We start from the raw sequence: 23,405 nt of genomic DNA on the forward strand, positions 1-23,405 counted from the left end.
ATATAGTCAGATTTGTGCCTCTGATATGAGAATTGCCTCCTTGTGCAATTTTAAGTGAATTCAGTCCTACTGAGCATTTCACTCCGGTTGCAAGCCCATTTGCTCCTTGTTGGTTGTCCCCTACCCAATTTGATTGCCATTTAATGAAGGGCGTAGTTATATTGAGAGAACTCTGCAGACTTTGATCTTTTTTCTTTTTTCAAATCAGCCTCTCTACTTTTGTCTCTGGTATTACAGCAGAAATGTGCTTATTTCATTTTTAGATTTGACTGATACAATATGAAGAGTACATATTGTTTATGTAGAAATCTCATGTGTTAGCTGATTTTAATGAAAATTTCTGTATAGAAGTATATTACCTATCACACTTCTCCAGACCTTAGTAAGGGTGGTGTCTAGTTTTGGGAGAGATTGACTGTTTGTTTGCATTGTGAGGAATATCAGAGAGCAAGTTTGTAGAACGACAATGGGAGTCAAAACCTACTTGTATTCAAAAGAGAGCTGGTGTAGTCTATGTTTTTAAGTCTTCCTTTGACTGATTGCTTTTCTGTTTCTGTGACAGCATAAAAACGAGTAGTTTTTTGAAAAATTATTCATATTATTCATCTTTTTTTATTTATTTTTGAAGGGATTAATTCAGTCAGCTCCTTACAAGGTGCTTTCTCCAACTTGCTTTGTGATTGCTAGTCACAACATGAAAATCATGGGCTAAGTCACATACCGTTTCTGCTTCCCAGCTGGGTGACTGAGGCTTTTGTAACAGTAGAGGAAGCACTGAAAGCACATGATGCAGACACTTGCCCAGGCATAAGTTGGTATGGATGTTCATGAAATTTTCTTTCCATGAAAATTTTAAGGCAAAGCTTACTTGTATACCAGTATGCTGAAGGTAAAGAGATGATTCCTTCAGTACTATTTTTCACTATTTTTGGTAAAACTCAGAATAAACAATTACTCAAAACTTTTCCGTGTTTGCACTTCAGCAAATTCCGTATGTGTAAGGAAATCCAATGAAGCCACAGGAATCTTGGATTTCTGTTCATTTTTTAAAAAAAAGTTTCATATTCATTGTTTGTGTTTCTGTTCTCAAATAGAAAGGCATATGATTGAGTAGAAAGGGGAGTCTTTTTTTTTTTGTGCTGATTTTGCCATTGTAACAGGTATTCATGTTGCAATTTCTCATTCAATGAACTATGTCAGTTTTGTAAACTTTTTTCTTTTTTTTGCTCATTTTAATCAGAAGGCAGTCTCTCAATAGGATAGCCCTCAGGAGATGTCTGCATCCATAGTGAAATCTGTCAGCTAACATGTCAGAGTGTAGAAGTAAGGTCAAAATAAAGGGAAAAACTTATATGTGTTTCCTGATTTCAATAATTAAAAATCTGATGGTGTCTTTTGTTCATATTGCTTTAGGCCTTCCAGAGACAAGTGCATGAAAGTCTGACTCAGCTGGAACTGATCAATAAACAGTATCGCCGCCTGGCCCGAGAGAACCGCACTGACTCTGACTGCAGCCTCAAGCAGATGGTTCATGAGGGGAACCAGAGATGGGACAACTTACAAAAGCGAGTTACTTCCATCCTGCGCAGGCTAAAAGTATTTTTCCAGTTTTAAGCTCTTCAGTTTCACTACTATACTTATGAATCAGGGGTAGTCCAGAAGCTTCCAGTTTAATGCATTTGCAAAGTGGTTTTGGGGGGATTTCTACCTTTGGAAGAGGAAGGGAGCTTATCAGTTCGCTTTGTCTGAGGTACCCAAAGCATGAAGTCTGTAGGGAAATGCTTGGTGACCTCAAACACCACCTCCTTCATAGAAGGTAACTTTCATAGGTCAGCTAATTGCAGCTGTAGATGATGTTACTGAAAAGGGAACCTTAGAAAGCATGTAGGAAATAAAAGAAGAAGGTGTACTGAGTTTAGGTTAGGTTTGAAGGGCATGAAAGCTATTTCTTCGGAGAACCACTATTGCTGGGGTTTTTTGGGTTGTTTCATCATTTCATGCCACTCCATTTTCCACCCTCCAGCATTTTATTGGCCAGCGTGAGGAGTTTGAGACAGCACGTGATAGCATCCTGGTGTGGCTGACAGAGATGGACCTGCAGCTGACCAACATTGAGCATTTCTCAGAGTGTGATGTCCAAGCAAAGATAAAGCAACTTAAGGTAAAGAATGATTGAATGGTAACAGGAGGAGGGATGAGAGAAGGGATAAAAACATCCGTGGTGGGAAAAGAATTTAAGAAACATTATGCGAAAATGCAGCCTGATACAGTCCCTTACTCGCAGGCTGAGACTTCAGCTTCAGAAGTTATGGGCTATGTCAGGTTTCAATATGTACTTTTCTGCCAGAGTGGAAGATCTTTGTGCTGTGAAAAATTTTCAAAAAATCAAGGGTGATAGTTTCCATTCCCTAATCAAAAGAGGAAATGTCGATAAAAATTATTAATGTCAAGTCTCCATTATTGCTGACACTTAAGAATTACTTTATTTGTTAACCATTTCTGCATCAGAGAGATTATCTGGAGAGAAAATATCAAATGTCATGTTATCCAAAATTCCAGTGTGTTAGCTTTAGCATCTGTGTTCATTCTAGACATTTGGTCATGGGCATGGCTTGTTTAGAGAAGAGCTTTCTTTCCAAATACAACAAGTGAGGAATGAGATGGTAAACCATGAAGTATTACTGTTTTTGGCTAGAAAGACTGTGGAATGCTAAATTTAATTGCTCATTGTTGCTCATGCTAGAATATTTGGAATGATCCCTGTTTGTTACCCACACCATTCTTGCTGAAAAACTCTGACTTGCATCTTTTATAACTTAGGTTGTTGTAATGTTGATTTCATTGATAAAGCATGGGCTTTTTCTTTTATGCAGGCTTTCCAGCAAGAAATTTCACTGAACAACAACAAAATTGAGCAGATAATTGTGCAGGGTGAGCAACTCATTGAGAAAAGTGAGCCCATGGATGCAGCTGTCATTGAAGAAGAACTAGATGAGCTGCGTCGTTACTGTCAAGAGGTCTTTGGACGTGTGGAACGCTATCACAAGAAACTCATCCGCCTTCCTGTGTGTATACTTACATACATATGTATTTGTTTCTTTTGTTGCCATTTTACAAGTGTGAGAATGAGGGAGAAAGATGTTGAAATGAACTAACGTGAAACTTCTGTAACTTTCCAAAAATCCTGTGGTTTAATTTTCTTACAGCCCTGACCATCTGCCTCCCTTCATTATGTTATTTATGTCCTGTTCAGAGAGCAAACTCACCAGATCTGGAATTTTTGTAAATCATTTTTGAAAATCCATGCAAATTGGAGATTTCTAAAACTTTATTAATGGGGGTAGCAGTATGGTACTGGTAATAAGAACATCTCCCTGCTCTGTCAGATAGTTTCATTGGCACCTTATTGAGTTCTGTTTTGTTTAAAAAATAATGTTAAAATTATTCTCCCCATCAGAAAAGACAGAAATTTGTCTCCAGAACAGAACACACAACTGAATAAGTGAGAGCAAAATGATTTTTGGTAACTCAAGTCCTACTGAAGGAAAGGAACAAAACCCAGGCCTTAAAAAATATGAATTAATATAACAAGAGCAGTGGTCACAATAAAGGTCACTTATGCTTCCTATGACTTCATTCCAGAGTTTTCTTTAACTTGATGTCTGTATTGCAGTGGCATCAGTAAAATGTCTGGAGACATTTGCTTGATGTGAGACTTTGTGGTGCCTTAAGTAATTAAATTAAGCTGGCATTAAGAACTTTTTGTTGCTTTGGTATTTTAGTGCACCTTAAAATAATGAAGGAGAAGTGCAAAAGAATGCAAAATGGAAACCCCATCAGTGTGCCTGTTGCCTAACGCTACTTTATTTCACTGACCCGTGCTGACCATGCAGTGCCTCTGCACGTTTCATTGATTGGTTCTGTTTGCATTATGCTTCTAGCTGACAGATGACGAACACGACCTCTCTGACAGAGAGGTGGATCTGGATGAATCAGCAGATCTCTCTGACATACACTGGCATGACAAATCTGCAGACAGCGTTCTCTCCCCGCACCCCTCTTCCAACCTTTCGCTGCCTCTTTCCCAGCCGGTGAGAAGCGAGCGATCAGGGCGAGATACCCCTGCGAGCGTGGACTCCATTCCCCTGGAGTGGGATCATGACTACGACCTTAGCAGAGACCTGGAGACAGCCGTTTCACGGGCCCTGCACTCTGAGGAAGAAGACGGAGGACAAGAGAAGGACTTCTACCTGAGAGGAGCAGCTGGTATAGCAGGTGTGGTGGCAAATTGTGTGTCTTGTTCTCTCCTAGCAAAAAGAAGCAAATGTTACATGTGTGATTGCTTGGCCAAGATGCTCATGGAAAAGTATTTTAAATAGCCTCTGAAGATCTTAAATAGCTTTCCCTAAGTGATCCCAGTGGCCTTCTGGCCTTAGACACAGCAATGGAGATCCCTGGATGACTACAGCCTTGGAAAATTGCAAAGGCATGTATGATATGACAGGGGGTTGGCTGTGCCTCTACGCTTGTGGCCTGCCAGATGGGATATGTCATCTGTAACAGCAATACATCATAAGTTATTCTGACTAGAAGAAACTGTACTGGATATGGCAAGAAGTGCAGGACAAACTGATGAAGAAATGCTGTGGGAGAGATCTGCAGACAAAATCATCAAGTGCTTAAGTAAATCTTAACTCAGTCCTTACCCAGGCAAGACTCCAGCAACTGAATGTTTAGCCTGAGGTGGGATCTTGGGTCTTGCTCTGCAGCGAAGTTGGAAATCCTTTCAAAGTGTGTGTGCTTTGTGTAATAAACCTTAATGAGTGAAAGTGCCCAAATGCAGCCAATTGTGGGGGAAGACATACTGGTGTATTATACTCTGATCTTGTGGCTGTCTTTTGCTTTCCAGGTCATTGCTCTGAAAAGAGTCAGGTTTGCCTGGATATTAAGAGACTTTGTCGCAGGCTCCCTGTGTTTCAGTCTTCATCTTTTTTCCTTCTCCAGAAAGGATGTTTGCTATTGGAACTGTTTATATATTCCATCCCATGAAAAGGACTCCTGCTCTGAGGAGACAGCCATTGCTGAGCTGTCAGTTTAGACTGTGCTTTTATTTTTTCAGATGTAGAGATCCCTGAAACTCTTGAGGCCTATGTAACTCTCACAGAAAACGCACTCAAAAATATCTCTGGTAGGCATCAAAAAAGACTAAGTATAGCCAGATGCAAATACGACGGTGCGCAAGCATAACTTCTTTCTCTTCTCTTAGCATCTGCTATACTTTTCACAACTTACAAGATAAATATTTCTTACATGGCAGCATTGGCATGTTAATGTAGAAGTATCCTGCTTTACTACTGCGCTTAAAGGTATTATTAGGTGCATGGATGAAACAATGATGTTTGAAGCATTTGCCCTCCTACCTCAGCTAACTAAACTAAACTGATCAGTAGGTTACTCTGGTCTTTATTCTCTGGAGTCCCTCAACAGGACTTAATACTTGGTTACATCTCTGAGAGAAGAGTGATTTCTACAAAGATTAAGGCAGAAGGAGAAGATATAGAGCACAACCTAACTCTTTGCTTTTGTACGTTTTTTTTTAACACAGCCACAGCTTGAATTATTACTTCGATATAAACTTTTAGTTAGTTGTTGTTTCATGTGATAACAATGCCAAGGTGAGGTACTGTAGTTCAATGTCTTTATCTTAGTCTTTTATGCTGGAAGATGAATTTTTTTTCATATTGCATTTTTACACATTTTTAAACTTACTGTTTCCTTTTTTAGATGACTCTCTCGGAGGGATTAGATGCACTTACAAATACCTTCTCTCCTGATTTCACAACTTTCCTTTTTTGAAATAATGACTTCATTGCAAATTTGAAATAGCAAACATTTAAAATCTCCGCATTTGTGGCACAGACGTCAGGTTCACTGTTCATTTTTATTCTTTCCCCAAGTTAGTGACATAATATTGTGATTGATTAAAAGTATAAATAATAGCAGTACCTATAGAAAAATGTGTGTAGTTTTCTGACCTGTGAAAATTTTGAAAGTAGTGAGGGAAAAGCAATATTGAGTACTTTTGTTCTGTCCATTTGGGGTGAGGCAGTGTTTTGTATGAAAAAAGATTAACCATCCAAGAGGCTTCATTTTCTGTAATTAGGAGGACAGAAGGCTCCCCTTCTCTATGCATGTTTTTAATTGTGTCTTTGTAAATAAATTCAAACTGTCTTTGTAAACAGATGGAAATCAGGCACAGTGATAGAATATGGATAAGAGGGATCTCATGTGGTCCTTTAGGCTGCAGCCTGCTTCATATTAGAATTGGCTGTAGCTAATTCATATCACAGAATTCAGCTGACCTCTATAAGGAAAATACAAGTTAGTCCTGCTTCAGAAACGTTGGCATGAGTTCCAAATGGCTTGGATGAATAATACCATCTTGCAGATATGTTAAGCATAACTTTTGTTAAACACCTAATTGGAACAATACTATAAATTTTGCTGCTTAGTGTGGTTACCTATATCAGTTGTGGACTACTTGCTGTGGACCTTCAAGACATCCAGTCATCTGTGGACCTTGAGAAGATAATTATAACAGTATTGCTTAGCTTTTATATACTGTTTTTAATCTTCAAAATTGTATATGAATAGGATCCTTTCATCTAGGTCAAAATTCCACTATTTTTTAGTGGAGAGAAGTAATACAAAGAGAAATGAGGAGAAGTCAAATTTTAACATGGATTTGGATCAAGAAATTGGGATACAAGATTTTATTTGAGAGTGTTTGTGAAAGGGAGCAAGGCATTCTCCAAAATCAATGAGGTTAGAGCACACTTTGCCAAGAACTTTCCCCTTCAGAGAGGTGAGGAATTCTCTGAGGGAAAAAAACACTTCAGAATAGTTTTCAAGCCCGCTTTAAACTGTGGGCTCTTTGACAGTATGCTTATGGCAAACATGTTCATTGGTATAGTCATCTGTCCTCTGAAGGTTGCTTACACCCTCTAACGTAACTAGTTATCAGTTCACTTTGACATTGTACCACTCATACTGCTGCAGTCACATTTCTCCTTTACTGTCTAATCTAGACAGTATTCCTGATATTTATTCTGCCTGGGCAAAAGGTAAAAAAAAATTTGGCAAAACTTAGGTGACAGTCACTTTTTTTGGTTTTGGTACAGGAGAACCTGGTGCCCTGGAAGCACATATCCGACAGCTGGACAAGGCCTTAGACACCAGTCGTTTCCAAATACAGCAAACAGAAAACATCATCCGCAGCAAAACACCTACAGGACCGGAGCTGGATTCCAGTTACAAAGGATACGTGCGTCTATTTTGGAGCAGAAGTCAAATAAGCACTCTAAGCTTAGTTTTGCTATTGAAAGAAATATAGCTGTTTCAACAAAGCAATTGGATATTACTGCTTCTCAGACTTACTCACTTATATGGTTGCTACCCTTAACCACATACTATTGTTGTTTATGTTATTAGTGTGTTTACAATAGCATAAGATTACAGGATCGTGACTCTAAGGAATTTATTTTCCTATTACATTTTTGCAGATGTGTAAAAGTACTTTCTCACACGTGTTTTTATCCACCTAATGATGATATCCTTGTTTAAAATTCCTCTGCTTTTAAAAGCGGGTTTTATAACTTCATGCACAATATTCGTCTTGCTGATGAATTATAAACACGCATCATGTAAGCAAGGTTGCATATATGTAATCCATGATTAAAAAGCTTTCTCAGAGAGGTTTTCTGGAAGAAAAATCTCTCGCAAAATCATTAAAATAATTTTATTACTGACAGAATTGAAAAATTAGCTGCTTGGATGCATAGTAATATTTTCACACTTATGTTTATTTTCTTTATCACATCTTCTAGTGTCTTTGCCATGGTGTCTTAACATTTAGAACAGATGGCACCTAAAGTCATCCAGCACAATTTGGCACAGTGGCACTGAGTTATTTCTATTTAGTCTGAACTTATGCTTTAAGCCTTTATTGTCTCCATATACATTTCTTTGATGGTATCAGGATAGATTGTTAAAGTAATAGATTTTTATCATCACACTTAGACCTACTTTTGGAAATTTTGGAAGTTGCATTGTTATTTGCATTTTCCATGCAATTAGTCCTGTACAGTACATATTGAGATGGGATTTTTTGTTTGTTAACACAGATGAAGCTACTAGGTGAGTGCAGTGGAAGCATAGACTCAGTAAAAAGGCTTGGATATAAGCTGAAGGAGGAAGAAGAAAAATTATCTGGACTTATTAACCTGAACAGTACTGAAACACAAACAGCTGGTAAGTAACATTTAGTTCTTTGATGGAAAGCAATTATGAAAAGTAGCAAACATGCAAAGTTTTTTCTGAATAAACACTTAGTATTATATATATATATTTGTATATATTTTTACATATATATTTACCTGACTGTGTCTGTTACCATGTTCTGTTTAACATCTCTTAATAGGAATAGTAAGTATTCCTTGTATATGCCCTATAAAGAGATTAGGCATACAAGTGCATTCTAAGAACCCCTTCATAACATGAGACATAACCCTAAGCCTTTCAGAAGGTCCCTGTGGATGCAATGCATTTTTGTTGAATGTTTTCTGATGAAAAAACGTTGCTTATATTGCTGTTCAAAACACGTAAGTCATTTCTTCTAATATTAGCTTTCACTTCTAATATTATCTGTCTATAGTACAGAAATCTATATTCACCTGGTTGAATTATTCACCTGACTAATTTTAAGTATCAGCTGTAGAACAGGAGGTATTGCATTGTAAAAACTTGGATTTGTTCCAGAGACTATAAAGGCAATGTCTCCATTCTTAGCTGGCAAGATACGCTACCCATGCAGTCTATTTTATTTTGATTTTTTTTTTTTTAATTTTAAGTTAATGGAATGATACAACTTGCCCTTCTCCCATAGCATTTCAAGATAACTAATAAGAAGAAATAGCCCCTAATTTATTTCTTTTTAGCACAAGTATTTATCCAATGCATCAACAGTAGCTTAGGCAAATGTAGTGAGGTGTGAGTATTAAATTGTGATAGGTACAAATACCAATGAAAATAATAATAAATATGTGGCTAGTTAGACATATTCAGATTCCTTGTCTGTTTCTTATACTAATTTATGATGTCTTTATACCAGCATAACCTGTTTTAGAGACCTGTTTTAGAGACCTATTCTGTTCATAGAAGTCTGACATAAGAAAGTGGTAAAATTGCCTGCTGCCTGGAATCATCCAGATTCTTCATTCTTTCTCTCCAACATCACGTTCTTCAATCTGACTTAGTTTTTAGTGTGGTGTTTCGTGGGTTAGGGTTTTTTGGTTTTTACGGAGCATTTTTTTGTCCTGAACAGGATTCAACTGATGCAATTGTGTGTGTGGCTAGTGGTTTTTTTTGCTTTTGTTGAATTTGGTGTTCATCATTCCAGGTGTAATTGACCGATGGGAATTAATCCAGGCTCAAGCTCTAAGCAAGGAGCTGAGGATGAAGCAGAACCTTCAGCAATGGCAGCAGTTTAACTCCGACCTTAATAGCGTTTGGGCTTGGTTGGGAGAAACTGAAGAGGAACTGGAGAAACTCCGCCGCCTTGATCTCAGCACTGACATACAAACTATTGAGCTCAGAATTAAAAAACTGAAAGTGAGTTTTATTTCTCTTTTCCATGAGTTACCTTGTAAACAGACCTGAGTGCAACAGGTATGTTGAAGAGGTTGCCAATAGTTGCAGCTGCTTTGCTCCATTCCGCACATAGCGGGCTACTGCTGATAACTGAAGTAAGTGGGAAAGTGATTTTATGAATCACCTTTTGGCAGAAAAATGTACCACTGGCATTTACTATATAACCCAAATGAATTTTTGAAATAGTAATTCTGTGGCAATTCTGTAATTCCAGAATGTACAGACAATTCCTGATGTCAGCCAAGCTGATGAAAGAAAAAAAAAAAAAAGCCAAGTTAAATCAAGTTTCTTCTAGTCAAACTGGTAACAAAATAGCTGCTTTAAAAGAAATGCCTTACTAGGACATATTACTTTGGGTGGAGGAAGGAGAGAGTGCCCAAAGGGGTTGTAGCCTACCCACTGCTGTCACCAGTACAACATAGGAAAAAGTTGGTGTAACTTTGCAACATTCCTGTTCCTTCTTCTGTCATCTCAGTTGCATCAAGATCTGAATGCTGTCTTTGTGAGCTCTTCTGGATATTTTACAGCTATAAAGATCTGCAAATGTGATGGTCCATAACTTCACGTTCATTACTAGCATCTTATAAGCTTGGGCATAAAAATGTGGGACACAATGTCAAAATGCACTGTGCTCCATGCTAGGAATAAGGTGAACAGATAGTAAAGACTGTTTCCGGCAGAGATCCATCTAAAGCATATTAATGCTGATCTTCGCTGGAATCCGAATATAGCTGCCATAAGTACTACAAAGGTCACTGTGACATGGGGCTTTTAAGTAAATGCTGTAAAGTAGGTGGAAAAGGGGGCATTTCATAAGAATTCTGTTCTTACCTCACCCACTCTTGGAAAGCACATTAGTGCCCTCTAAACCAAAAGAGGTGGGGTTTCTTTTGTGGCTTCCAATGTAAACAAATCAGAGTTTTTATACACGTCCTGCTTCTATAAATTGGAGTAAGCTGTTTATACTCTTTGTGTGTTTTCTTTTCCCTCAGTAAAAGCTTTTATTTTAAAATACTGTTGACAGCAGTTTCCACTTGAAAACATGTTGGTTTTTATGTTTATCAGCAAAACTGAGAAGTGAGGGCAAAAGTTTTATTGTGAGCTAAAGTACAATTGTCCTACATCTCTTTAAATTTTGTTGGGCCTGCTCTGTCTTTAAAATATCTGAAACATGAGCCAGATCTTTAAAATTCAACTATGACCTTCAGGCTTTTAAGACTTTACAAGTTTAATTGGCTTGTTCTAGTTTATGCTCACAATAAAATTTTAGTAGATGTTAAAGAGTGAACATTTGCAGAGTCACAGAGCGAGCACAGAAATCTCATATCCAGAGTAAAGAGACTGTTACAGTAAGGTACCATTCTGCAGTTGCTGATGGCAAATCATTGCATTCTTGTGGTGCCTTCTCTACTTGGTTCTTCTGAAAATCACAGGTTTTACCGATTTCCATCCTTTCTTCCCCCATCCCACTTTGTCTTATCATCAAGGAGCTGCAGAAAGCAATTGATAACCGCAAAGCAATCATCTTATCCATCAATCTGTGCAGCTCAGAGTTCACTCAGTCTGACAGCGAAGAGAGCAAGAAGCTTCAAAGGCGCCTGTCTCAGATGAATGTGCGCTGGGACCATGTATGCAGTATGATCGAAGAGTGGCGCTGCTCATTGCAGGATGCATTAATGCAATGCCAGGTCTGTATTGCGCTTATTTTAAATTGTCAGCATCCCACATATCAAAAATGTAAACCATACCGTTATCTGATGTGCCCATTTGTACAGTCTGAAAGTTGTTCATGCAAGCCAAAATACAGCTTTGGCATGTGTTATCTGAAAGATACGCCTGCACTATCTGAACTATGTATTTCCAGCCCAAAATTTTCTAAATTTGTCATCTCTGGAATAATATTCTAATATACTATTCTACACTTCATTGTAAGTTACGTTATTTAGCCAGTAGGACCTATTGTAGCATAAACTGAAAACCTGCATTTGACTGGAATTCTCTTCTACGCTATTAAAATCATTACTCATCACTTGCAGGATTTCCATGAAGTGAGCCATGGTTTGCTGCTTTGGTTAGAGAATATTGACAGAAGGAAAAATGAGATTGTGCCCGTTAATCCAAACCTGGACTCAGAAATGCTGCAGGATCATCACAGACTTCTAATGGTAGGGCTATAATCACCCCTTTCTCTTCCAAAACATATCATCAGAAAAACACCTAATCAGATTTATCTTTCTCTCGAGGGTTAGCATTGTACATTGCATGCTAACACAGCTGTGGGATCAATGTCAGTAACTAACTTTACTTTGGTAGGGAACACTACTCACTTCTGCTAGTAGCATAATTTGTGATTTAAAATCTCAGGCAACCGCTAGGCTGCTGTCTATCTTCCTGTCAGATTAAAAATTTTTATTGCTTCTCTTTTCTTTCCGTTTCATTAATTTCAAATGTCCAGTTTTGCGAGTTCTAGCTTTTTTCCCTTTTTTTTTTTTTTTAACTTCCATTAAAAAAATCTGGTGCTTGCCTTGGCAACAGCAAATCAGACGTGAACTGCTGGAGTCTCAGTTGAAGGTGGCGTCACTGCAAGATATGTCCTGCCAATTGCTAGTAAATGCTGAAGGCAAGGACTGTCTTGAAGCCAAAGAAAAGGTGCATGTCATTGGAAACAGACTGAAGGTCCTTTTGAAAGAGGTCACACGTCATATTAAAGACCTAGAGAAAATTCTAGACATTTCAAGTAGTCAACTGGTAAGTCATGTCTTTTTATTCCTTGCTGTTTGTTGGGCACGCATTTCCCACTGTTTTGACTTGTCTTTCTCTGATCAGTGCTGTTGGCTGCAGTTTCTGTTGTTTGCAATACTTATCAAGATGGTTCTCATGTAATCTTGAGTATCATAAAATAATCTTACACTTCATAATATAAACATCTCTTTTGTGATATGGTGGGGGTTTTTAATCCAGTAATTTTTTGCTATTTGGTGTAACAATAAGTATTGAACATCTTGGTTTGTTTATCCTGCCATTACTGATTCAGTCAACTGGCAAAGTATACGAGATAATTATTCTGGTTGCAGTACTGAAAATTATAGTGTGTCAGTTGTCACTGGAAAGGAAGATAATGCTCACTCTGTCGAAGAGGGGGGAAAAAAAAAAGCCTAAAATAAATTCTGTAATAGGCTAACAAATCTCTCATAGTGCCTTCTGAGCCTCGAGCTGTACTCCAAATCTTTTCAAATTATCATGTATCTCAGGGTATTTGAGAGGGAATTATGCATACATCTTTGCCAACAGTGGCAGGTATAAAGTAAAGACTTCAAGGTTCCCCTTTAGTTAACTTTTTTTAAAGTCTTGGATTAGCAGAGTGTATAAGGCAGGAGAACGCAGCTTTTCCCTCCTTCTAGTGAATTTCTGCCTGTTTAAGTAAAATCCTGGTGGTACCAACCTCTTCTTGTAATTAAAAACCAATAAAGAGCAACTGTTTTTTCCCCTGTATTGACTTTGGCAAAAAATGTCTCACCTAAAGTAATTAAGTTTTAACTCTCTGTTTGCTTTTCTTTTTCTTCAGGGCTAACAGAGAAAACATGTAATGCCTTAGTCTTATAAAATTTGGTAACAAAATCTAACTGCTTTATTTTATTTGCTTTGGAAATAACTCTGCTGGGATTTCACTCAGGGTTTTTTTTTTTAGTTTGCTTACCTGAACAGCTAGTTGTTGTATTTCTGAGCTCCATTCCTTCTGAATTTTAGGAATTGTCCTCATGGTCCTCTGCTGATGAATTAGACACATCGGGCTCAGTGAGTCCTGTATCTGGAAGAAGCACTCCAAGCAGACAGAGAACGGTAATTTCATATCATATATTTTCTGCCACCTCCTGGGTGGGAGCTCTAGACGTCTACAGTACCTCTAGCCAGCTGGAAGGCCCCCCTTCTCACTTGATAGGAAAGGAAATGGCATAAACCAAGAACAAAACACAGCTGCTTTCCCCAACCCTGCTGCATATCCCATCCTGCATGAAATCAGAAGTGGTAAATACTATCTAAAACCAGGGCTGTCAGTGTGGTTGGTTTACCATGGTATGGCATGTCGTGTCTCTTGTATTTTGCTCTAGTGATGGCAGCACCCCAAAGTCTGGTCTTGTCTGGTATAATCAGTCCTCCATTTCTGTTTGGCCTTCTCTTCAGAGCTGCTTCATCAAGAATCTCAATAAGGTTTTTTTGTCATTTCTGATGAAGGTTGCAGATGGTCTTATTGAGACTTTGGATGAATGGCTAAGTAGAGTTGACGGGCATAAAACATTATTCAAAACAGTTAGTTGCACAGGACCTAATCAATGGCTATGATGGCAACTCTGGAGTTGTCTATTTACATCGCTGGCACAAAATTCAAGAAATATAGCAATACATGCCTAGTACTTAACACTTCCATACTCTGAGCCCAAAATGGAACTGCAATTATTTTGTCTTTTTCTGCAATTGGTTGATTACTTTGCTTTTTTCCTTAGTTCTTAAAACAATCAGGTTGGTTTTGTTTTTTTTTTTCCATTTGCGCTTTTTGTAAAGCCTCTGAGTTCTGTCTTGATAGATTTTATGGCTCTTGAAATTGATTTCTTTTTTTTTTTTTGCATTCACTAGTTTCCTTTTAGATGCTAGTATAAGAATGTAAAGGAATACTGGCTTTTCAAAAGGTGAAAGAATATAAACCTTAACATTTTATTTCAGAGGTCAATGCTTTTATCTTTTAAATTCAAACCTAAATAACTAATAAAAGTGCTGATATCACAGATGTAACTGGAGGATGCCTGACCATTACAGGAAATGGAGAAGTATTTTACCATAAAGTCTTTGTCTAAAGAGTATATAGAATTGTAATAGGTTTCATCTTAACTTTTTAATATGCATTTGTCTCTCTCTAATTTGTTAGTGTTTATGTATGTGACTACTTTTTTATTATTTTTGTCCATAATGTATAGCTAAATTATATGATTCCTTGGGGCCTAGCTTTCAAACTTATGGTTTTTGCACCCACAATCTTGGAGACTGAAGTGACGTTGTTTAGAATTTCAGTGCCAAATACACTGATGGTAAATAACTAAAAACTAATACCAAAAATGCAATCAGAATTATAATCATCTAACTGCATTAAATATTCCAGCAAATAGTTGTGAGTGCAGGAATGCACCTACAGTTATTTGGCCTTCAAAATTGTGGAGGTATGGGGGTGGAGAAGAGGCCAGACTCATCAAAGGAGGCCCTTGGACCTTTTTTCCTTGAGAATATCCATTTTGCTGCATTTGCATTTTGAAATATCTATATTTGCCCATGTTCAACGCAATCATTTTTTTTCTATTTCATATTACAAATGATTTAAGCTAAATTTCTAGTGATTTTTTTTAAATCCAGAGCTACTGTTCATAAACGTAATGACTAAACTGTTATTTTCGAGTTCACTGTGTATGTTCCAATCATTTCCATACTCAGCTAGACGCAAAGAAAAGCCAGTTTCCTTGGTTCATGGGTATTGGTCACTTCATTTGATTTTTTTATGTTTCCTTTGCTGCACTTTTAATTTAGTTTCATCAGTAGCTTGTCTTTATTTGCCTGGACTGAACATTCTTCTTTCTTTACCCCCTGTTCATTGCAAACAGCCACGGGGCAAATGTAGTCTCTCACAGCCTGGACCCTCTGTCAGCAGTCCACATAGCAGGTACCTTATTCTCCTGGTTTCCGCACTCTGTTCTAGAACCCCAAGAGGATGATGGAAATTGGCCGTGATTCCTCTCTGTCCGCACCGACTCTGTCAGGTGGCCAGGACTTAAACAAGTGAAAACTTCCCTTTTGTTAATAGTTTGGCAAAAGGAGCTCTCAATTACTTCAAATTCTTTCTTAAATAGGAATACCAGCTAATCCTTGAACATCTGCAGCTTTTGCTTCCCAGGAATGCCATGTAATCAACATTTGTTTTTCATATGCCTGATCAGGGTGAGTGTATGTTTACACTCATGATATTTAATTATTATTTTATTTTGGCATGATTTAACAGAAATGCCAGTAGGTTCATGGCAAACACTTTTTATCATCCTCTTTACCTCTAGATATTAAATTAAGGCAGGTAATAGGCCAATACCATATTCTAGAATTCACAAAACCCACAGATCTGGATGAGACATACTAACATCCTTTTCTTTCTTTTTTTTCCCCCCTCCTGAAATGTTTTGTTCAGTTTGTGGGTTTTCAGTACTTAAGACTCAAAATTAAAAGTCAGAATTTGAGGGTTTTGAGACTTGGGGTCACTTTCTTTCCCCTCCTAAGACGACTGCAACATAACGTGCTGACATTGCCATGACTCTTGCCAAGTGCTCGCATCCATGTATTGCTCTGGGAGCAGCACTGCCCCATCTCTGTCTGACCAGTAGAGAGCAGGCGTGCAGCTACAGCTTTTTGCTTTCCATCTTGTCTCCAGCAGCCTGTCATCTCTGCAGCTAACAGTGCTTCTGCATTCTTTGTTGTTGTCAATGTGATGTGTGTACCTTCACTCTCTCACTGATCAGTTCACTAGCCTCTAGAGGTATGAAGTTAAAAAGAAAAAAAGTAAATGAGCCGGCCAATATGTATAAAGAGGACGTCTTTTGCTATTTCAGCATCTTATGTGTTGCAACACCTAAAATAATCAAAAGTATGATGAAAATACATTTGTTCGTATAGTAAAGTCCTAAATCTCATTTATTCTCTATATATCAAAAATTAACCAATTCATTTTTAAAATAACTCCTGTTAAAGTGAAGTGAAGATTTGATGTTGAAAGGAGGCAACACTAGATTTAATACAGTGATTGAGCAATAACCAAGCAGACAAAAAATACCTGAAGAGTATTTTTTATTTCATTAGCAAAATCAAGGCTTTATTCAGCAAAATTATTCTCAAATACAAATGAAATAAAGACTAAAACTTCTTACCATGTAGATATTTACATAAACACTTCTTAAACAAAGAGTTTGCTTTATATGTGTAGTTAGTGGCTGTGAGTAAAGTGGCATAGTTGCAAAATCACATAGCATAGCAATTAGAACAGATAGAGTATCTTTCACTGCTACCACTGGCACTAAGAAGCTGCCTTATTTTTAGGGATTTTTTTTTTTTTTTCCTTGAAACATAGGGAAACCCCATAGAAAATAGGCAACATATGTACACTCCACCTTTCTGTCTGATGGAGAAAGAGAATTAATTTTTCCAACTCCAGTCTGCTATGAAGCTTGGCATTTTGTTTCTTATAGGGAGTGGGAAAAGGGAGGAGCGGGGCTTTACTCTGCAGCCATTAACAGCTAGGAGGAATGGAGGATGTCTTTGGCAGATCAGCATGCTTGCACTAGCAACGTTGTACTCAAGAAACATATTGTGTGTGCTCTTCTGCTCTCCTGTATAGTCACACCACTTCTGCCAACCTTTTGAGAAGGTTTCTGGTGGTAGGTGTGAGCCTCTAGTTCAAAGAGCAGCTAGCAGTGCTTTGCAGCTTTGAGATCAACCTCTGTTCTAGCAGTGGCATTGGTGCGGCACTTTTCAGATCAAGTCTTTCCAGCACTGTTTATTAACACATCTTGTAGCAGTACAACACAATGTTCAATTTGTCATTCAGACAAGCATGGAATACAAATGAGTCACTGCTGAATAGGAAACTTAATCAAATGCGCAAGCCAGACAGGTTGTGGTTGTGTATAATGTGGTTTTAACTGATAAAGCGGTACAAGCTGTCACTGTGTTCTTTAATATTTTGACATGCTTCTGATCAGAGTACTTTGTGTTTGATCTTGCACTGGATCAGCAAACCCTGTTAGAGTTTAGTATACAGGAGAACTAAAGTCAATTTTAAAAGGTTTATCACATAGAAGGTTGTGAAGGAAAGTTCATTTAAAAATTAGAGGATGTATAACAAGCATGATACCACTTTGCCTTCCCCAAAATCACAGCAAAAAGACAAGCATACATAGTGTGATGTTAGCAAGGTACAAGCTTAAACTGGATGTTACAGGCTCATTCAAGAGGTGTTAGTAATCGTGTGCTAAGTGGGAAAAGCAAATCCAGGAAGCAACTTCTCTTTCTTCATCAGTTTAATAGAGCTGTCATAAATGCACACCTGGATCTGTGCCTGTGGATTTTTTTGAAGTGATTAAAATGTTAAAAAGATTAAAATAGTGGTTCAGTTTGCTCAGGGGTGTTTACATTGTCTCTCTTGAGCAGCTCTATTCAAGTCTTGGTGCCACAGAGCCAACCTCCATTTCCTGCTCTCCCCAAGCCTCCCCAACTAGTGGATCTTTAAAGGTCACTTGCTGTTCCCGGAGCAGACCAGGCCAGAGCACTCTCTGTGCCTTTGGCCACAAAATAGCAGTCGTTGCCATGCAGTAGCTCAAACACGAGGTTTGGGCTTGGCTTGCCATGGTTGTTCTCCCAGTTATCATCTCCCAGACTCTCACTTAGAGCTTGTTACTTAAACTTCATATTTAACGGCTTTTGAAATGGACATACTCATCGTCTTTACAGGGTAAGCCAAACCTGAGGTTGATGTGATGCTGAGAGCTAGGGAGAGAACAAAGTCAGAACGCAGCCAAACAAGGTCATTCCTAGAGAGTCTCTTAGGCCACCAAGAGGAGTTCTTGCCTGCTCTTGTGGGCAGAGCACCATACCGTCTCCTTCATAACTCTGCTCTGGCAACCTCCATCTTAAAAAATTAGAATCAGTAGACAAAAAGTTTATTCGAAGGTCGTTATCAAATTTAATTTCTCTGATTATCTGGAAGTACAATAATTTCCACCTTGACTATATCTATGGTTAGTAGTAATTTGGTTTTGTGCCAACATTATCCCTTCCTTTAACAACTGTTCACCTTTCTGTCTGTCTGTTCTGCAGAGGGTAGTTTTAGTATCTCTCAGGTTTTATATTGGTAAGCTCAGTTATTTATTTCCTTCATAGGAGAAATACTCCATTTTTTTTGACTCCTTTAACCTTGTGTAAGTTTGAATTCATCTTTCAGAAGTATGTTAACAAAAATGATACAAACTGCTGCAGGTGAGATCTGACTAGTGCCTTATAGAACATCATTAAAACAATGTTTTAATTTTCTTTTCTCTTCTGGAAATCTTGAACTGAAATATATTTTAAAATTTCTTTTGTCCCTTTTCACAGCTATTCACAAGCCACATCATTGGTTTGTGGCTATCCTGTGTCAAACGGCTCTAGATTCTCTTCATTATCTTCAGAGTGTGAACTTCCAAATTTATAGCAGAAGTTTTTATTGCTACCTTATGTACTATAATCTTAAACTCCTTGAGCCACTTCTTAAACCTATTGGATTCACACACTTTTTTCTGTACAAGAAGGCAATCCTATTTTGTATTTGCAAAGACTTCCAACTTCTGTCATCATACAGATGAAATTTGCTGTGCTTATATTTTGTGCCATAGTCTTTTCATAAAGATATTAAATCAAGACTCATCCTTGATTAACTCCAGTATAACATCCACTAGCCCAGCAGTGCCTCTTTCAATGTAAGCCTGTTGTCTGCATTCCATTAGTCACTTCCCCATTAAACTCTATTTATTCCTATCAGCTTCACTTGAATGATATAATCTTTCAGATGTTTACTGCAATACAGATAGATTACTTGAACCATATTTTCCTTGCAAAAAAAAATCAGTCATCTTTAAAAGAAGGTACTCATCTGAGCTGAAATTAAAGTTCACTTTGCCCATCCGATCTATAGCCTGGTAAATTAGCTTCTCCTCTCTTGAAATGCTTAGGCAAGAGTTCCAATTTCACTGACATTACAAACTCCCAAAGTAAGGGTAACTATTGCTTGCAGTTCTTAGGTTAATTTATGAGATTTCTTGACATGAAGAAACTTACTGTTGGCCAGGTCTGCAGCTGTGCCTCCCCCTTTTATCTAGTTAGTAGGAATTGTGTATGAAGCGAGTAGCAGACGGTCTTACTTCCTTCCCTCCTCAAACAGGGGCCAGTGTGACAAATGGTGGAGCAGTCAGAAGAGAGACAGCTAAAGATGCAAGCTCAAGAAAAAAAAATTACATTTTTCTCCAAAGTGGCACGCAGTACTTCAGCTTTCCCTTCTCCTGTTGCAGTAAATAGGAGTTCTGGCCCTTATGAATAGTGAGCCTTTTTTATTAACAATGTATATTTTTAACTATCTCTCCTTACCAAATCCATTAAACACTCTAAGCTGAGCCATTCCATTTTTCAGCCAATTACGTAGATTACAGAGGCGTACTTGCAATAAACACAGATAGTACAACACTCGAACTTTTTAGAACTCCCCCTCTGAAGACGTTTTCATAATGTTTTATTATTTGCTTGTTTAATTGTTTCCATGCAGTATTAGGAACTATTCTTCAACACCCTACTTCACTGCAGAAAAAGTGTTTTGAAAAACTTTGCCATGAATTTAATTTTTGAAAGAAAGTTTATGTTCCTTGTTGAGATCATCATGCAGCTTACACATACCACTCTTTTTCTTTTTTTTGGTAAAACATAAAGCAAAAAGTGCTGGATTGTGCTACTGAAGCCATAGGAAAAGAAAAGAAAAATCAGATGCTAACTTTGCCTGCTCCCTTTTGATTCCGCTTTTTGGAAATTCCCCTTCTGACAACCAGTGTTACCCCAGAGTAACTCTGAGTCAATGAAGAAAATTCAGACTTTGCTCATTATCAAAGAGTAGTTACCAACTGCAGAAATATGGCCTGTTTTGATTGGGATTAACATTTGTACAATGAGAGCCTAGGTAGACTGTGCAATCAAATGCTTGGAAGGTAATTAAGCACTCCTTGTTCCCTTTGTTCCTACTTCAGTCCATTAACTTTCTGTTTTGGCATTCTCAGACAGTAGAAGTCCTGATCTAATTGAACTTTAATATGGAATGCTCTGATGTTGTTAAATGTGCCGTATCCTTTCAGTATCTTTATAATACGTGATCGTACGTTATGCAATAAGCAGCTTTCCATGTGGGCTACAACGTGGATTCAAACAACATGCGATCTGATGTTTTGATCACCACTCCTTCCTGGGATATTTAGGTCAAGTTAATCATTTAGCATATCTGAATGTTTATGTATCTGTTGGTCGTCTAAACTTTACCAAATCTGTCTGGCTTTCTTAAGGTCTTCATAGTGGGATGATACACATATATGAACAAGACAATAAAAATAATCTCAAGCATAGAAAGAATTCTTTTCTGAACATGTGGGAAGGGGACCCTTGCCAAGTCTGGCATAGTTTTGAAGATGGTATTTTGAGTTTTGCGTGCTTTCTCACACAGATTCAGATTTATCTGGGAGACATGATCAAAAGGACAAGGGGAAGGCAAGGAGACACTAAGGAACCATGGCCCCCTACTTGCTTTACTGGGGAGCATTTGACCTCAGCCAACAAGCCTGATCTCCCACACCTTCAAGTTGAGACTAAATCCATCCTTAGGAGCATTTTTATCTCTTAAACCCTAGCAAATCATAGATTTTCTGGGGCTTCATAATCATAGCAGCCACACGGATGTTTTATAGCAACATGTCTATGACAAAATTCATGACCTAATGTCTTAATGGAACAGTTCTTGAAGCAAATTATTTGAAGGCTCTAAGTTCTTCCATTTTTGGCTAGTGCTAAAATACAATACTTTCCCATGCCATTTAATTAGCACACTGAGAGCATCAGATTTTAACTTGCATAATGACTTTTTTCAGTCATCCACTTATCTCAAAACCTGTTGTCCGTATATTAGAGCTCTGATAGTTTCAGTCAAAAAGGAAAATGTGAAATCTATGTCTTTATCCTTCATTAAAAAATAGATTGAAATAGATTGGATTTTTGTGCCTAATTTGAAGTGTCCCTTTGGAAATGTTTGCATTAGGTCTCGCCTCTCCCATAGACATGTGATAGATCTGTGCCATTTCAAGTCAGATCCATAGACGCCAGGGAGAAAATCACTCAAGGTGATGGTATCAAGTCAGTTGAGCAAATGGATTTTAACTGCTGATTCAGTGCAAGCTTCAAAATACAATGTACTTTGGAGAAAATGAGTCCCCGTTGCCTGCATATTGGTGTATTAATTAATTGAAGATTGACGTACTTGAATCTTAATGCATTATACCCTTGTGGATACTATATACAGAAATGAATGTAGAAAATTCTGTAAACCAAATGCAACTGCCATTTTAAATGAGGAGGCTTCCTTTTTAGACAGTGTACGTTGAACACGTGACAGATATGGCCCATCTTTTATTTTCCCCTTCTCTAGAGCACAGTGCTTTAAGTGGAGAATCTTCCCCATAATTGATGAAGGGGCTGTGGAGTCGCAAAGCCCATTCTGTTGTGGTCATTTGGTGTTTTCCTACCCAGACTAGAAATACAGGGTCTCTTAAGAGTGTTAGGGAAATAGCATGTTCAGTGAAAAATACCTCTGCAGTTGTCAATCAAAGTCTGTACAAATTCTAAACCAGCCTTTGGGAAGCCTGAGTGCCCGAGGGCAACCTCTGCTGCAGTAATGTTTTAGTGTATTCACCTATCCATCCTCTTTTCTCAGGTCCACAAGAGGTGGCTCAGGTTCCTCCCCTTCTAAGGCCAGGCCGGTGTGGCAGTGCCCGTCCTTCTTCCTCAGAGTCCTCAGAGCTGCTCTGCCACTTCAGCTCCTCTTGCTGCTCCTGATCGGACTGGCTTGCCTGGTGCCAATGACTGAGGAGGACTACAGCTGTACTATGGCCAACAACTTTGCCCGCTCTTTCCACCCCATGCTAAAATACATGAATGGTCCACCTCCATTATGAAGGAGACCTGTGAGACAGTGGGTGACCTTGCTGGAGTGCTAGCTGGGAGGCAGGATGGTTTTAAAAGGTGACAGGATTCAGTGTGGCAGCTTTACTTACCTGCTATAGGCACCGCTGTGTCCATATCGTTCTCTGCTGGCACTCAGCTAGTAACGCATCAGTATATCAGTACCAAACTGCACAACGTATTACCTGAGTAGCATCGTTTCAATACTCGCATCCTGGGTACTAAGGAGGATGTGATGTGTGTGAGGGAAATGTCCTTCTGTCCAGCATTCTGGATCTCTTAGCCACTTTATATCCAGGTCATTGCCCTGTACTATGCATAGCCAAGGACTTGATACTGTAGATCCTTTCCTGTGTGCTGCTCTAAATGAGCCGTTAGCCAGTCTTTGTTAAATACCCTCTCAGTATCTACAGTATATACAAAATAACCAATGCTAAAGAAATTTTAGAGCATTTGTAACATACAATTTTAAAGGATCTTGTATGGCAATGTGTTATTCCCCGTGGTTTCTGTTTCGGGCATGATGTTCTACTTTTGCTTTGGATGCACAAGGTGTAAATCTGAGAAGCACTTTTTTAAGGATTAAAAAAATGGATGTAACAAATAAGATCGTAAAAGGTTTTATGAGGAAAAATGTTGAATGTCAAGTTGAAAAACAAAGAACATATTTATGTATGTACAGTTTGCTAAGTCAAGTTTTGTTTGTATTGATTTCTTTGCATTTATTATAGATACCATAAAATATTTTGTCTACGTGCTTTTTAATGACAACTATGGAAACCTCTAAGTTTAGAATGAGATATGTATGGTATAAAAAAATTAGAAGACGTACATATGCTGCACTTCTAAAAAGAATTAAAAAATGCTGTAACAAA

General features: G+C 38.1%; 1 protein-coding gene across 2 annotated transcripts in view; it reads left to right on the plus strand.

The window, feature by feature from the left end:
* Positions 1 to 23,405, plus strand: part of SYNE1 (spectrin repeat containing nuclear envelope protein 1) — a 314,802-nt gene extending 291,397 nt beyond the window's left edge. For both annotated transcript variants that reach the window (XM_075146137.1, XM_075146138.1), the window contains 14 exons: positions 1,414 to 1,596; positions 2,024 to 2,161; positions 2,874 to 3,065; positions 3,942 to 4,275; positions 5,120 to 5,188; positions 7,182 to 7,324; positions 8,184 to 8,310; positions 9,458 to 9,669; positions 11,196 to 11,396; positions 11,745 to 11,873; positions 12,244 to 12,456; positions 13,456 to 13,548; positions 15,354 to 15,412; positions 22,283 to 23,405. In XM_075146137.1, coding sequence (XP_075002238.1) covers positions 1,414 to 1,596; positions 2,024 to 2,161; positions 2,874 to 3,065; positions 3,942 to 4,275; positions 5,120 to 5,188; positions 7,182 to 7,324; positions 8,184 to 8,310; positions 9,458 to 9,669; positions 11,196 to 11,396; positions 11,745 to 11,873; positions 12,244 to 12,456; positions 13,456 to 13,548; positions 15,354 to 15,412; positions 22,283 to 22,523 — 2,334 coding nt within the window. In that variant the 3' untranslated portion in view covers positions 22,524 to 23,405. The remainder of the gene's footprint in view (positions 1 to 1,413; positions 1,597 to 2,023; positions 2,162 to 2,873; positions 3,066 to 3,941; positions 4,276 to 5,119; positions 5,189 to 7,181; positions 7,325 to 8,183; positions 8,311 to 9,457; positions 9,670 to 11,195; positions 11,397 to 11,744; positions 11,874 to 12,243; positions 12,457 to 13,455; positions 13,549 to 15,353; positions 15,413 to 22,282) is intronic.

The sequence above is a fragment of the Calonectris borealis genome, chromosome 3 (assembly GCF_964195595.1).
Source record: "Calonectris borealis chromosome 3, bCalBor7.hap1.2, whole genome shotgun sequence".
Classification (NCBI taxonomy): domain Eukaryota; kingdom Metazoa; phylum Chordata; class Aves; order Procellariiformes; family Procellariidae; genus Calonectris; species Calonectris borealis.